This window comes from Ovis canadensis, chromosome 4 (genome assembly GCF_042477335.2).
Source record: "Ovis canadensis isolate MfBH-ARS-UI-01 breed Bighorn chromosome 4, ARS-UI_OviCan_v2, whole genome shotgun sequence".
Lineage (NCBI taxonomy): Eukaryota > Metazoa > Chordata > Mammalia > Artiodactyla > Bovidae > Ovis > Ovis canadensis.
The window spans coordinates 47,642,612-47,656,499 of NC_091248.1; the positions used below are offsets into that span (position 1 = coordinate 47,642,612).

A 13,888-nucleotide genomic window follows, 5' to 3' on the forward strand; every position below is an offset into this window, starting at 1 on the left:
GCAACAATGAAATTTACTTTCACTGTCCTGATTTTAGAGTACAGTGGAAGGAAATGTGGCATTTAGTGACGTCGTGTTCAACTACCCCACTCGACCAGACGTCCCAGTGCTTCGGGGGCTGAGCCTGGAGGTGAAGAAGGGCCAGACGCTGGCCCTGGTGGGCAGCAGCGGCTGTGGGAAGAGCACGGTCGTCCAGCTCCTGGAGCGGTTCTATGACCCCTTGGCTGGCACGGTGGTGAGCACACTATTTTATTTTTAGGGGGAGTGTGGTTGATTTACAGTGTTGTGTTACTTTCAAGTATATGACAAAGCAATTCAGTTATACATATATCCACTCTTTTTTCAGATTCCTACGCATATAGGTTGTTACAGAACATTGAGTAGAGTTCCCTCAACAGTAGGTCCTTGTCAGTTACCTTTGTTATATATAGAGGATTGTGTGTGCTAATCCCAAGCTCCTAATTTATCTTTCTCCAACATGTTTCCCCTTTGGTAACCATAAGTATGTTTTTGAAATCTGAGAGTCTTCTTTCTGTTTTGTAAAGTTCATTTGTATAATTTTATAAAACTAGATTCCACATGAGTGAGAGCATATGATATTTGCCTTTCTCTCTCTGAATTACTTCATTTAGTATAATGATCTCTAGGTCCTTCTGAGCATCCTTTCTTGTTCAGCTCATTCCAAATTTTTCATCTTCTTAATGCCTAGATGTATTTAATTCTCGACAATAAGCCATGGCTTTACAAACCTTTAAACAATGATTCCACTTAAAGCCTGACCTGCTTGATACAGTCTCAAAGCTGTGTCCACTGTTCCAGCCAATTGGTCCTTTCCCTCCACTCTACTACCCTCCCCTCCTCTACAGGCAGCCTTTTTGCCTGCCATCCCCCTCCCCTTGGTCTCAGTTACATGAGGGGGTCCGGGGGGTGGAAATCCAGAAAGGCAGAGGAGGGTGCTGAGAGAAACCAGGTGGAAGCCAGAGATGGCAAGGAGAAGGCGGCCCCAGTGGCAGATGCCGTGGAGAGACGGGCACGATGAAGACTGCAGAGACGTGGGAGGGTCTGGCCGCTGATGGGCTGCTTCCGGCGTTTCACAGGCTGCTCAGTGAAGTGGTGCTGGGGGAAACAGGTGGCATGGCTGAGGAGTGGTTAGGAGGGAACGGACACGAAGTGTGTGTAGGCCAGTGGCAGACCAAAGGAGAGGGAAGGCAAACACGCCTGGGCAGAACCCAGGGGAGACGGTCATCATGGGGAATCGCGAACATTGTCATGGCTGAAGACGGGATAAAACCATTGATGGAGAAAGGAAATTCACACACCTTCTAAGGAAAAAAAAAGCGATATCGACAAATTTGGGAAACAGATAAAGAACATGGAGGGATTCTCTTTTCTTTATAAACTAAAAGGGTACGTGAAGGGTCAAATTTATTCATGGGACATTCAGTAAACTGTCAATGAATGCTTGTCAGCGACTATCTTAGGCACGGAGAAGGTGTTATGAAGGGAGTAGGGACATTTTTGATTGCTATTTTTTGGTCGCACTGTGCAGCTTGTGGGATCTTAGTTCCCTGACCAGGGATGGAACCTGGGCCATTGCAGTGAAATTACAAAATTGTAACCACTAGACTGCCAGGGATCTCCCCAAAATAGTGAATTTTTAAATGACTGTAATGGGGACTAGAAAAGAATCAAATTAGGAAGGAGTGAAATTTATAGCAAAACATTTCCATTATGTAGGCCTTGAGTTATTGGTTATACTCAGGGGTGACATTCAAAATATTCAACAACTGGAATGGCCTGGGCACTGCCCAACCAGAATGGACACCTGCTTTGTACAGTGAGGCTGATGCCTGCCAGCTCCTTATGGGTCTTACTTGCATTAATGATTGACATGGAAATAGAATTTTCTACCAATAGGTGAGGGCTCTTTTCACTTCCTCACAGTAATCACAGTGATCATAAATATTTCTTACTGTATCCAAGGACAGTTGTGCCTTTAGTGAGTCTATTCTGTGACACTTACGTACGCTTTGTTCTTCTTTAAGCTTGGTTCCTTATTTTTACTACTTATTACATATTTTCTGTGAATTCTGACTTTATGCTTCAGTTTTATGATTAAAGTTTGGACAGAGAACTCTCAGTGAAGACCTTCCTGAGAAATGAAGCCATCTGAGGAGGAAATGTTGTCTCTCAGACAGTGATCATGGTCCTTAAGAGACATTTATTAACCAGCATGTTATATGCTAATCTCTAATGAATTATAGGGGATGATTAAAATTTTTAACCTTCTTCCAGTTATAGAATTTAACTGAAGAGATAGGGCATATCCTTCCATGAGTTAAAGAAGATAGCCTTTGGGACGTCTGTAGGGTCCATTGGTTAAGACTCCATACTTCGAATGCAGGGGACATGGGTTTGATCGCTAGTGGGGCAACTAAGATCCCACATGCCACCCAGCATGGCCGAAATTTTTTTTTAAATAGAGGATAGATCTAGAGTTGATTCTTAAGGGAAAAGTAGAACTAGAGGCATAAGGCTATATGGTTGTGCAATCAAGATGTTGTTTGATGAAAGATAATATGACCTGTGGCTGATAAGTGATTTGTTCCTAATATAGCATAAGATAAGTTGGGCTTCTCAGGTGGGTAAAGAACCCGCCTGCCAATGTAGGAGGCTCAGGAGATATGAGTTCAGTCCATGGATTGGGGGGATCCCCTGGCGGAGGGCGTGGAAACCCGCTCCAGTATTCTTGCCTGGAGAATCCCCATGGACAGAGCAGCCTGGCAGGCTACTGCCCACGGGGTCACAAAGTCGGACACAACAAAAGCAACTAATCATGTCCACATGCAGCATAAGTTGGCTGAAACAGCAGATTTAATTAGAATAATGACTCTCAAACTTGTTTGATTATAACCCAGTTAGGAAAGGCAAAAAATTTCATTCCCCACCCAGCCCCCCCAGCTGCACTCATAGTCACTGTAGTGGGAAAACTCTTAGTAATAACAGAGTGTTGGAGTTGAAAACAGCAATAATGGTAAACAGTAAAATAATCAGACTACAAGAAAGTGAAGAAATAAATGAGTATTCTCCACATACATTAAGGCAGGGGAGCAAAATTAAAGACATGAACCTTGTCAGTTATGGTTTGGCATAGGAAACAAAGTGCTGTGGGCATCCGAGCAGCTGCATGTTTAATAAGGGGTTCAGTGCTCACGTCGTCACTGGCAGAGGAGAGTCAGAGTCAGCGCTCCCAGCATGCAGATCAGCGCCGCAGCTGTGATCCTGTAGCCAGGGAGCTGCTGGGCTTGTGCCCGTGTCTCAGCTGCTCCAAGCCTGAAGGCACGAGGACAGAGTCTCGCTGCTGCAAGAGCTGCTCTGCCGGAACGCGGCTGACAGCTCACCACAGCTTCTGGTTCCAGGTTTTGCACAGGGCATCTCACTGGTAGACCCTCAGTTACTTCTGGCGCCAGAAGGGAGCCTAGGAAATAGATTTTAGTCCTACAGTCCCTTGACAGGGGAAAGGACAGACACAGGAGAATATGGACATGAGTGCTGGGTGCACAGGAGAATAACCCTCTCAGGACTACAGTGACAATGCCCTGCAAAGTGCCCTCATCTGTTGGAGGAACACGATGATCTGCTCCTGTGTGTTTGCATTAGAGCTTTGAAATGCCACCAAGTGCTACACAGCAGCCAGCCTTCTTAGTCAAGTGCCCACAATAAAGGCTAGTAAATGTGCCAAGTTCTGTTTACGAACATCAATTAGCGATCTTGAAAGACTAAGTTAATAGGTTATTAGCGATTAGTTCTTACTGCCATGAAAAAAAAACGAGTCTGGGGACTGGAGCGTCATTTGATTATAAGAACTGAAGCAAGGACTTGACCCTGAGGTCAGGAAATCCTCGTGACCATCAGCAAGCCTCAAGTCACACTTAGCAACATTGACCTGAGTGGTGGTTCTCAGACTGGTGTGGGTCCGAATGGCCTGGAGAGCTCGCAAAGAACACAGCCACCCTGGCTCATTCACATAGATTAGGACCTGGCCTTTTCATTTTTTACTTTCCCAGATGATTCTGATGCCAACCAGACTTTGAGAACCGCTTAACTGGTAACTTTGCAAGTTTCAGGTCACACTGTGGTGAGTCTTACCAAAGGAAGCTATGGGATTGTTCAGAGAGTAGAGGTTCTGAGTTTTGTGGGGCCTGAAAGTTGTACAGTTTCAGGGACTATACTTGAAAGAGCCCGAAGTTAGGAACACAGAATTAGTCACAAGAGTAAATATTTACTTCTAATGAAAAAAATTCACAACAAAATATTAAAGCCTTAAGGATTCTGACCCCTCTTCCTTTTTAGGCAAGTTATCCTAAAGGCTTAGCCAGAAAAGTCCCCTGACTACAGCCTGGCCTCCCCTCACCCAGGACATTCTTTAACTCCCAGGCTTTGCCTGCAGATGAGGGTCCTTGAATCTTACATTCATTAGCTTCACTGAGACTCACTCGAGTCTTGGGTCTTCCGCTGACCTTTCCTTTGTCCCCTTGCCCATCCTACACACCACCATCAGAGTCCTCTCTCCCTCTTAGGACACAGCTAGAAGCTTGTTGTCTGGCTGTTACCCAATGGGTACCTGGGCTAAGATGGACACATTGTTCCTTTGAAAGAAGACGGAAAGTATTTTTCAATTCTCAACCACTGTGTAGCCAAAATCTAACCTGTAGTGTGCAGACCTGAGCTTCTTCAGCCACTAAGAACGTGACCCTGCACAAGCGACCGAACTCTGCTCGTGTCCTCATCAGTAAAATGGGGATTAAAATCACACCTATCTTGCCAGTTTTGTCAAGACGAAATGAGGGAGTGCATGAGGCATACTTAATCACAGGACCTATAATATAATCAATGCTCAATAACTTATCTAAAATGATTATTTCAGAGTAAATACATATAGGAAAATGATACATATTTAACATTTGATTGTGCTACTGAAATCAAGCAGTAGATTTAAGTCTAGAATAGGGATAAGGTGTCGTCACTCAGTCGTGTCTGACTCTTTGTGACCCCATGGACTGTAACCTACCAGGCTCCTCCATCCATGGGATTTTCCAGGCAAGAGTACTGGAGTGGAGTGTCATTTCCTTCTCCAGGGGATCTTCCCAACCCAGGGACCGAACCCAGGTCTCCTGCATTGCAAGGAGATGCTTTACCCTCTAAGCCCTTTCATTGTTACTGTCAGTGTGTTACCTGAGATTTTCATTTAGGCCAGGATCTTTTGAGCAGTGTTCACAGACTCACTGGATTTCCTCGGTCTTCCTCAGACCACCACCCGTGCCTCAGCCAAAGAAGATGTGCATTGATCTTTTCACATTTGGACTTTTAAACATATTTTCCCTCAGGAAAGGATCCTTTAGGAAACACAAGTTTTAAATAGTTAGCAGTAGCTGTGTATAGTGTGGGGATGAGGAGCTCTAAGCATCTTATTATGTGTCTGGTGGAAAAACGCAATGAAGCTTGCAGGGATCAGTCATATTCATCTGGTTATATTAGTTAAACAGTGTCTTTTTTTCTCGTGTGTGTGTGTGTGTGTGTGTGTGTGTGTGTGTGTGTGTGTTAGTTGCTCAGTTGTGTCCGACTCTTTGCAACGTGGACTGTAGCTCCAAGGCTTCTCTGTCCACAGACTTCTTCAGGCCATTCTCTTCTCCAGGAGATCTTCCCAACCCAGAGATTGAACCTGGGTCTCTTGCATTGCAGGCAGATCCTTTAATGTCTGAGCCACCAGGGAAGCCCCCTAAGGGTATAAGTCTGGGGAAAAAAATTCTTTTTCTTTCCTCAGTTCTCCATTCCTCAAGTACGCAGTGTTCCATCTAGCCTGACCTGCTATATGGTTTGTAACCATCCTTGTGTGGTTTGTCCTTCCTCTCTTCAGCCTCTACTTTCCACTTTCACTTAACGCCATGAGGAAACCTGGAGCGTAGATGCTTGGAATAGTCTCCATGACAACTGGACTGGGTACTGTTGAGGTCATGGCTGTGTTTTCAATCCAGCTTTGCACCTGCTAGTTTCACAAATAGAAGCTACCTTCCTACAGCAAAGCCTGTATGTACCCTGTCCTTGGCCAGCTGTCTCCCAGAGGCGTGCAGCCAGGCACTTGGGATTCAGAGTACATTTATAGCTCAGGATATACTCATCAGTATTAGAAAAGCTCAAAGCTGAGTCACTGATGTCTTCTTCCACGGTTATGGCAGCTCTCACTTGAATGCCAGCATTCTCTTGCAAAGTAGATCTTTGGGGCAGATACGTCTCCATCAGAGAGGAAGGATTTTTATCTGCGAGGCTGTAATGGGCACGCCCCAGGCTTCTGCAGGGTGATCCAAGGGGAGCCAGGTCCCTAGAGAAAGGCCGGGCTCTCCCTCCTGCTGCTCTGGGTAAGCTGTACATGTCTGTCCATCCTTTTATCCCCTCAGACATCTGTCCCTCTGCTGAGGTTCCAAGTGCATCACACAGGCGCCGTGCCAAACCACAGACAGTCCTTCACACACTCTGTGCCTCGCCCTGTGCCCAGTGGGGTCCCTGCTGACGTCCCTTAATCCTCAATTCCGGAGTTTAGGGATTATAATCATCCCCATTTTACGTGCAGAGAAACTGAGATACTAACTCACTTTCCTAAGATCAACAACTATTTAGAGAGATAGCGGCATCCTCCCACACTCACTTCTGTTTCATTTGAGTCCTCAGAAACCTGATCCTAACTAACAGGTCAGGTCAGAAATGTGACCTCCAGGCCTGTTATGTGATGATAGCAGTTATTTCCAATTGAATCGTGGATGCTTTTCCTGTGAAAAATCAGTACATAGCAGTAAGGATGGGGGACTTCCCTGGCTGGTCCAGTGGTTAAGACTCCAGTTGAACTAGGGTTCAGCCCCTGGTTGGGGAACTGGGATCCTGTGTGCCACGTGGTATGGTCAGAAAACTAAAACTAAAAAGTCATCTTATTTAAAAAATAAAAGAATGCCAGAATACATTCCAGAAATAGAATATGCTTTATTAGTTTCTGGTGACGGCTACAACAAATTATAGCCAATTAGGGGAGTAAAACCCCACAGGTCTATCTTATAGATTCTGGAAGTCAGATTTCCAAAGTGGACCTCATGGTGTCAGTGGAGCTGTGCGCCTTCTGGAGGCCCTTAGGGAGAATCTGCTTGCTTATCTTTTCTGGCTCATGGCTCTTCCTCCGTCTTCAAAGCCAGCAACGACTGATCGAGTCCTCCCCATGTTGCTTCACTGTGATCCCCAGTCTCCTGCCCTCCACCCCCGCACAGTTCAGGACCCTTATGATTATGTTGGGTCCACCTGGATAATCCAAGATAAGCGCCTCATCTTGAGGTCAGGTGATGAGCAACCTCCCATCGTAATTCTCTCTGCGTGTGAATAACATGAGCAGGTTTCGTGAATTAGACCATGGATATCTTGGATGGAGGAGATGGGCATGATTATGCCTTGTTGCTGTTGTTCAGTCGCCCAGTTGTGTCCAACTTTGCGACCCCACAGACTGCAGCACGCCAGGCCTCCCTGTCCCTCACCAGCTCCCAAAGTTTGCCCAAGTTCATGTCCATTGCATTGGTGATGTCATCCAACATCTTATCCTCTGTCACCCCCTCTCTTCTTGCCCTCAATCTTTCCCAGCATCAGGGACTTTTCCAGTGAGTCGGTTCTTCACATCAGATGACCAAACTACCGGAGCTTCATCTTCAGCATCTGTCCTTCCAGTGGCAGTGTGGGGTTGGTTCAGGGCTGATTTCCCTTAAGATTGACTAATTTGATCTTGCGGTCCAAGGGAGAGCAATTATTCTGCCTTCCAGATGCATATATCAGGAGCCAGAGTTAAAATGGAAGAAACATAACAGTTCCCCACAGCATGCAGTTATGACCTGACTCAGTTGACCTTGACAGGCCAAACTAAAAGCCACAACGGCAGTCTCATAACAACTTGGCAGTCTTAACGTAGGAAATAACAACATTCATTTTTCTAAATTCAAAAATGTTCTGGTTCTGAGGCCGATCCGTGATCTCTTGTTTTCAGTTTATCGATGGCAAGGAAGTAAAGCAGCTGAATGTCCAGTGGCTGCGGGCACACATGGGCATCGTGTCCCAGGAGCCCATTCTGTTTGACTGCAGCATCGGCGAGAACATCGCCTACGGAGACAACAGCCGGGTCGTGTCCCAGGAGGAGATTGAGCACGCGGCCAAGGAGGCCAACATCCACTCCTTCATCGAGATGCTGCCAGACGTAAGTCTCTCACCAGATCCAGTGCCTGGGAGCCTGTGGTTGTGATTCGTAAAGGGCTGGATCCCAAAGGTGAAGAGAAATGAGCAACCAAAACACACCCCCGATGTGGACAAGCATCTTCCCATCCTATGTCATGATTACAGGACACCTCCCGTCCCCATCTATGTCATGATTACAGGACACTTCCCATCCCTGTCTATGTCATGATTACAGGACACTTCCCATCCCCATCTATATCATGATTACAGGACACTTCCCTTCCCCGTCTATGTCATGTTTACAGGACACTTCCCATCCCCATCTATGTCGTGTTTATATGATACTTCCCATCCCCATCTATGTCATGTTTACAGGACACTTCCCATCCCTGTCTATGTCATGATTACAGGACACTTTCCATCCCCGTCTATGTCATGATTACAGGACACTTCCCATCCCCGTCTATGTCATGATTACAGGACACTTCCCGTCCCCGTCTATGTCATGTTTATATACTTCCCATCCCCGTCTATGTCATGTTTACAGGACACTTCCCGTCCCCGTCTGTGTCATGATTACAGGACACTTCCCGTCCCCGTCTATGTCACGTTTACAGGACACTTCCCATCCCCATCTATGTCATGATTACAGGACACTTCCCATCCCCATCTATGTCATGATTATATGACACTTTCCGTCCCCGTCTATGTCATGTTTATATGACACTTCCCGTCCCCATCTATGTCATGTTTACAGGACACTTCCCGTCCCCGTCTATGTCATGATTATATGACACTTCACATCCCCGTCTATGTCATGATTACAGGACACTTCCCGTCCCCGTCTATGTCGTGTTTATATGACACTTCCCGTCCCCATCCTATGTCATGTCTACCCAACCACCTGCCTGACTCCCTGTGAGCAGTCTGACTAAAAAGTACACGTCTGGGAGGCCTTTCCCTCCACGTCAGGGCACGGGGCCCACAGAAGCAGGTGTGACCCTCCCCATCATTTCTCTCCGAACCTTCCTTCCACCTCCTTGCAGCTCTCCCCCAAGCCTCGAGCCTCTCTCTGTGAAATCAGGCCAGGCCAGGGGACTGGACCCATTCAGAAAAAAGGCTCTGAGCGAGGGTGAGTTACTGGAGTGTCCGTGGTATGGTGGCATCTCTCGCCATGGCATGTTCCATGGGTCCCACCCTCCACTTGCAGGACTGATATTGAAGCCCGCCCTGGGCTGTTACCCCATGGGTGCCCTCTGAATTCCTCCTAGGAAGTTAGATAAATGGAGCCTCTTACCCTCTCTTAAGCCGCTTAGGTCCTGTATTTTAAGTGCATCTAGACTGTCTGGAGTAGGAAATGGCAACCCACTCCAGTATTCTTGCCCTGGAAAATCCCATGGATAAAGGAGCCTGGCGGGCTACAGTCTACAGGGTTGCAAGACTCAGACACGACAACACACATACACTAGACCTGTCTTGTCTCATGCCCCCCATTGTCACAAGTTATGTTCATTATCATAAGGAATTGCCCCCTGAAAACACAGCTCAGCTTCAAACCGGCAGAGAAGGTCCTCTCCTCGTGGGGAAAGATGACAATGCCTTATGGCCCTAGGCTGCTCCCGAGACTGCCTTTTCTTGAGGCTCTTCTCTGGATCACTGCCGTCACCACACATCACAGTCCCCCAGGAAGAAGCAGTGTCCCCTCTCTCCCCTGCTTTAACCTTCTAGCCTGTCTGTGGATAATGGGCCCTTCCCAAGGCTGGAACATTCAGTGCATACCTTTAGTCCCCTTCACTAGTGATGAGGTCAGTTAGTCTGGGCATGGGCCAGTACCTGTGTCACCTGGGATCTTGTGAGAAATGCAGGTTTTCAGGCCCTCCCCCAGACCTGCTGCACCAGAAACTTGGAACTGGGGTCTAGGAAATTGTGTTCTAATACCCCAGGTGATAACTGATGCAGGTACAGTTAGACAACGACTGGGCTAGAGGTTAACAAAGACAAATACTGAGAGTGATTATTATCTAGCTTATGAAATGTATCTTTCCTCTTCTCACTTTGTCTGCCACAGGGACCCATCTTCCTGGGCTCTGGGCTCTGTCCACAGAACACGCCTGTACACATCAGAATTCTTTTCCTCAGTGTCTACATGTGGAAAGAAAAGGCAAAACCCCTTAAGTCCTACTTTCTGTCCAAGGACCTACTTCTTCATCTTTGTGGTTCACACTAGACTTTGCTGTGTATCCCTCCTGTATGTAATAGTTACTTCTGCTTTACGCCAGCCTCCCTCTCAGTCCCTCCCCCTCCTCGCTCCCCTTGGCAACGCAAGGCTGTTCTCTGTGTCCGCGAGCCTGCTTCTGTTCCGCAGCTAAGTTCATCTGTGCCATAGTTTAGGTGGCACATGTAAGTGATACCATGTGATATTTGTCCGTCTCTTTCTGACTTGCTTCACTTAGTGTGATAATCTCTAGTTGTATCCACGTGGCTGCAGATGGTATTATTTCATTCTTCTTTATGGCTGAGTGATAGTCCATTGTACCACACCTTTGTTAACTGTTCATCTGCCGGTGAATATTTAGATTGCGTCCATGTCTTGCTACTGTGAATAGTGCTGCTGTGAACATAGGGGTGTGCGTATCTTTTTGAGTTAGAGTTTTGTCTGGATGTGTGCCCTGGAGCGGGATTGCTAGATCACATGCTAAGTCTGTTTTTAGTTTTCTGAGGAATTTCCATACTGTTTTCCATACTGGCCGCACCAGCTTACATTCTCACCAACAGAGTAGGAGGTAGGACATGATTTAAAATCGAACTCTGGATGTCAGAATCAGAGCCCACAGTTTACAAAATTTCAACCTGGCAAGGATCTGAGAATAAAAAAAGATAATGTGGTTTTCTAGGTTATACATTGCATTTCTCCTCTCACTTATTTACCCTATTAATTCTAGTCATTATCATCACATTTAGTACTTAATGATCTACTGTGGGAAACAATATGTGAAAAATTTCAGGAGAATTCTAAAAACAAAAGTAAATCAGGAGAGTTCAGCTTTTCAAGTTAGATACCAAAATAGAATTTCTTAGCATCCATTAAAATTGTTGACGCTTTGGAAATAGTCTTATAAAAACAGACAGCAAAAGGTTAGCATTCTAAGAATCTTCTCTTCCTCACTTTCTGAAATAATGCAGAGAGCATCACCTACTGGTCATAAATAAAATGAGCTTCAATTATATTATTACGCATAGCCTGTTAAAATCAAATTTCCTTCCTCTGACCAGTCTTTGTCCCAAATATAGTGAAACCAGAAGGCTTGAAGAGACTAACATTGCAGCAGTAGTCTTCCTCACATTAATTTGTCTACACTAAAACATAATTTTTAAGACACAAATGTCTGTTTTCAAGAAGAGAAATTAATCCTGCCATTTAGAGCTATGTTTTTGCTGTTAAACCCATCAACCCATTCTTAGCTTCTGAACCTCAACATTTTTGTGTATATGGACGTGGTTATCCTATTTTCTGTAAGCAGACTCTTTCTCACAGCTTGATCAGTTCTGCTTTTCATAATAACAAAACCCTGTTTACAGAAATACAACACCAGAGTAGGGGACAAAGGAACTCAGCTCTCTGGTGGCCAGAAACAGCGCATTGCCATAGCTCGCGCCCTTGTTAGACAGCCTCACATCTTGCTTCTGGATGAAGCTACCTCGGCTCTGGACACGGAAAGTGAAAAGGTGAGAATTTAAATTGGTCTCATTCACACTTGAAGCAGCTGTCCTTAGATGGTTTAAATTTGCGCTACTCTCTTCCACAGTAGAGAACAAAATTCAGGCTGATAACGAATTTTGTTACTTTCAGTGGAATTTAAACTCTTTCTGTAGCTGTCATTCAAGAGAACTAAGATGAAATGAGGCAGTTAGTCTTAGAGCACGCGTGCTCCAAAAGATAGCCCTGGATCGCTGTGTATTGATCCAAGAAGCTGCATTCAGGAGGCATGGTCCCATCTCTACTGACAGCATCTCCTCAACAACTGTATAAAAAAGTGGAAGCACAGAAAAATGTTTAAACCTGGCTGTTCCTTAAGGTAAATATTAGCTATTGTTTTTAGTTTGAGAAAAAGTTGAGTATTCAGGTATCTGAATCATAATCTCATTGAGTTTTATTTTTTTAAAAATCTTTTATTGGAATATAGTTGTTTATAATGTTGTACTGAGAATTATTTTTTAACCTTAAAAAATACCAAAATTCAAAGAAGCTGTGTTTGGCCCGTGCCTAGGCTTCCTGACTTAACTGTAGTGGTAGACCAGAAGGATACTGCGTGGCTAAGCCCACTACTGAATGCTTTTAAATGATTGCAGGGGCTGTATTTATAGTCACAACTTGGAGATAGCCCCTACCCAAGAACTAACCCAAACTAGGATTCGGTATCTTCCAGTATAACAGATCCCTTGCTTTGTAAAATACGTATTATATCCAACTGATACTGTTAAAGAAGCACTTATCGTTGGATACATTAATAGTGAGGCTTGTTGTGAAGGAGGAATTCAAGGGGAAGGATTATTCTGACCAGAGGTAATTTGTGTGATTACTGAACAGGTGGTCCAAGAAGCCCTGGACAAAGCCCGAGAGGGCCGCACCTGCATCGTGATCGCTCACCGGCTGTCCACCATCCAGAACGCAGACTTGATAGTGGTGTTTCAGAATGGCAGAATCAAGGAGCACGGCACACACCAGCAGCTGCTGGCGCAGAAAGGCATCTATTTCACCATGGTCAGTGTCCAGGCTGGGACAAAGCGCTAGTGAACGGTGACCATATAAGCTGTCAAATATTGTCTTATAGTACTTTCGTTAAAATATGGCAGTTAATCAAAATTAAAAAGCGAACACCTACCAGAGAAACTATGTAGAGTTACTTATTTAACATTTCCTGCCACAAAGGAAGATCCATCCCACTCTCTTCTGGGTCTTCAGAGACTTTATAATTGAAAGAACAGAAAGAAGCATCACCGACGGGAGTAAATCAGTGGGTTTGCATTAGAAAACTCATAGAATCATTCAAAGTAGATTTTGTTAATAAAGTGTATAATTTTTATTTATATTTCCTTATTCGAATTGTAACTGACGACCCTGCTAAAAGATTATAGAAGTAGCAAAAAGTACTGAATGTTTGCATATAGTGCCTATAATAAAACTAAACTTTTATATGAGTCATCTTGTCTGAAGTGCCTGTAAATCTGTCATCTCTCACTTGGACTATTGCAGATCATTTCTGCACTTAAAAAAAGGAATTCCTTAAAAACTCCCATTAATTTTGTAAGAATGGTTAAACTGTGTATTAGTTCCTGTTGTACATGCCTTTTCACATTGGGTTCTAAAAGCCATATGGCTTCTTCCTGAACTTGATCCTGCTGATTCTTGTATTTCCACATTATGCCAACTCTCAGACCAGTCATATAGATCAATACAGGATTTTAGGGGCTGAAATGGGCAGAGGATGGACAGCTGTGAAGCATATACTGTCGTGTATGTTGACTATGTTGCACTGTCATTGGCTTTTACAGAATTTTCATCTTTTTGTACTTTTGAAAAACATTTGCATGTATTTATTTGGCTGCACTGGTCTTAGTTGCAGCATGTGGG

At 44.9% G+C, this 13,888-nt stretch overlaps 1 protein-coding gene across 2 annotated transcripts in view; it reads left to right on the forward strand.

The window, feature by feature from the left end:
* ABCB1 (ATP binding cassette subfamily B member 1) overlaps positions 1 to 13,459 on the forward strand; it is a 103,485-nt gene extending 90,026 nt beyond the window's left edge. For both annotated transcript variants that reach the window (XM_069587717.1, XM_069587718.1), the window contains 4 exons: positions 38 to 235; positions 8,072 to 8,278; positions 11,836 to 11,982; positions 12,845 to 13,459. In XM_069587717.1, coding sequence (XP_069443818.1) covers positions 38 to 235; positions 8,072 to 8,278; positions 11,836 to 11,982; positions 12,845 to 13,048 — 756 coding nt within the window. In that variant the 3' untranslated portion in view covers positions 13,049 to 13,459. The remainder of the gene's footprint in view (positions 1 to 37; positions 236 to 8,071; positions 8,279 to 11,835; positions 11,983 to 12,844) is intronic.
* The last annotated feature ends 429 nt before the right edge of the window (positions 13,460 to 13,888 follow it).